The sequence below is a fragment of the Pteropus alecto genome, unplaced genomic scaffold (genome assembly GCF_000325575.1).
Source record: "Pteropus alecto unplaced genomic scaffold, ASM32557v1 C17485124, whole genome shotgun sequence".
Lineage (NCBI taxonomy): Eukaryota > Metazoa > Chordata > Mammalia > Chiroptera > Pteropodidae > Pteropus > Pteropus alecto.
Genome location: NW_006483110.1, coordinates 1 through 489, shown reverse-complemented (window position 1 = coordinate 489; position 489 = coordinate 1). Strand labels below are relative to the sequence as shown.

General features: G+C 67.7%; 1 protein-coding gene across 1 annotated transcript; it reads right to left on the bottom strand.

Moving 5' to 3' along the window:
- Window positions 1–6: 6 nt before the first annotated feature.
- LOC112473493 (integrator complex subunit 3-like) lies at window positions 7–483 on the bottom strand. Its single transcript, XM_025041861.1, has 2 exons — window positions 393–483; window positions 7–151 (listed from the first exon to the last, which is right to left on the bottom strand). Exons 1-2 carry the CDS (start codon window positions 470–472, stop codon window positions 7–9), a joined length of 225 nt encoding a protein of 74 aa, XP_024897629.1. The 5' UTR covers window positions 473–483.
- Between the last annotated feature and the right edge of the window lie 6 nt (window positions 484–489).

Here is a 489-nt window from a genome sequence, read left to right as displayed (position 1 = left end):
CCCCCCCTACCCAGCTCCAGTGGGCGGAGCCTCAGCGAGGGCAGACGCACAGTTCTGCTTGGTGTTGGTCAGGTTGAGACGCAGGTTGTCCAGGTGCTCCAGGATCTGCTCCAGCGTCAGCTGGGCCAGCTTGCTACTCGAGCTCCTCAAGCTGGGGGAGGCCACGAAAACGGGGGTCAGGGTGGGGGTCGGGGCTCCAGGGGTGCTGGACACCCCCGCCATCCCTCCTGAAAAGGCAGGCGGCCCGTCGGGGCGGGGGACAGAGGGCTGGGGGAGGGGGAGGGGTCAGGGAGATGAGCTAGAACGGGGACCAGCCACAGGGCACAGGGAAAAGAGGCGGCGCAGTGGTCCTCGGACCACTAGGTGTCGCCCGCGAGCCGCGCGGGCCCCACCTCTGCCTCTTGCGCGGGAGGCTGTTGTTCTTGAGGAGCAGGGACTTGATGTGCTCGCCCAGCAGCTCGTCGTGCTTCATGCACCAGTGCCGCAGGA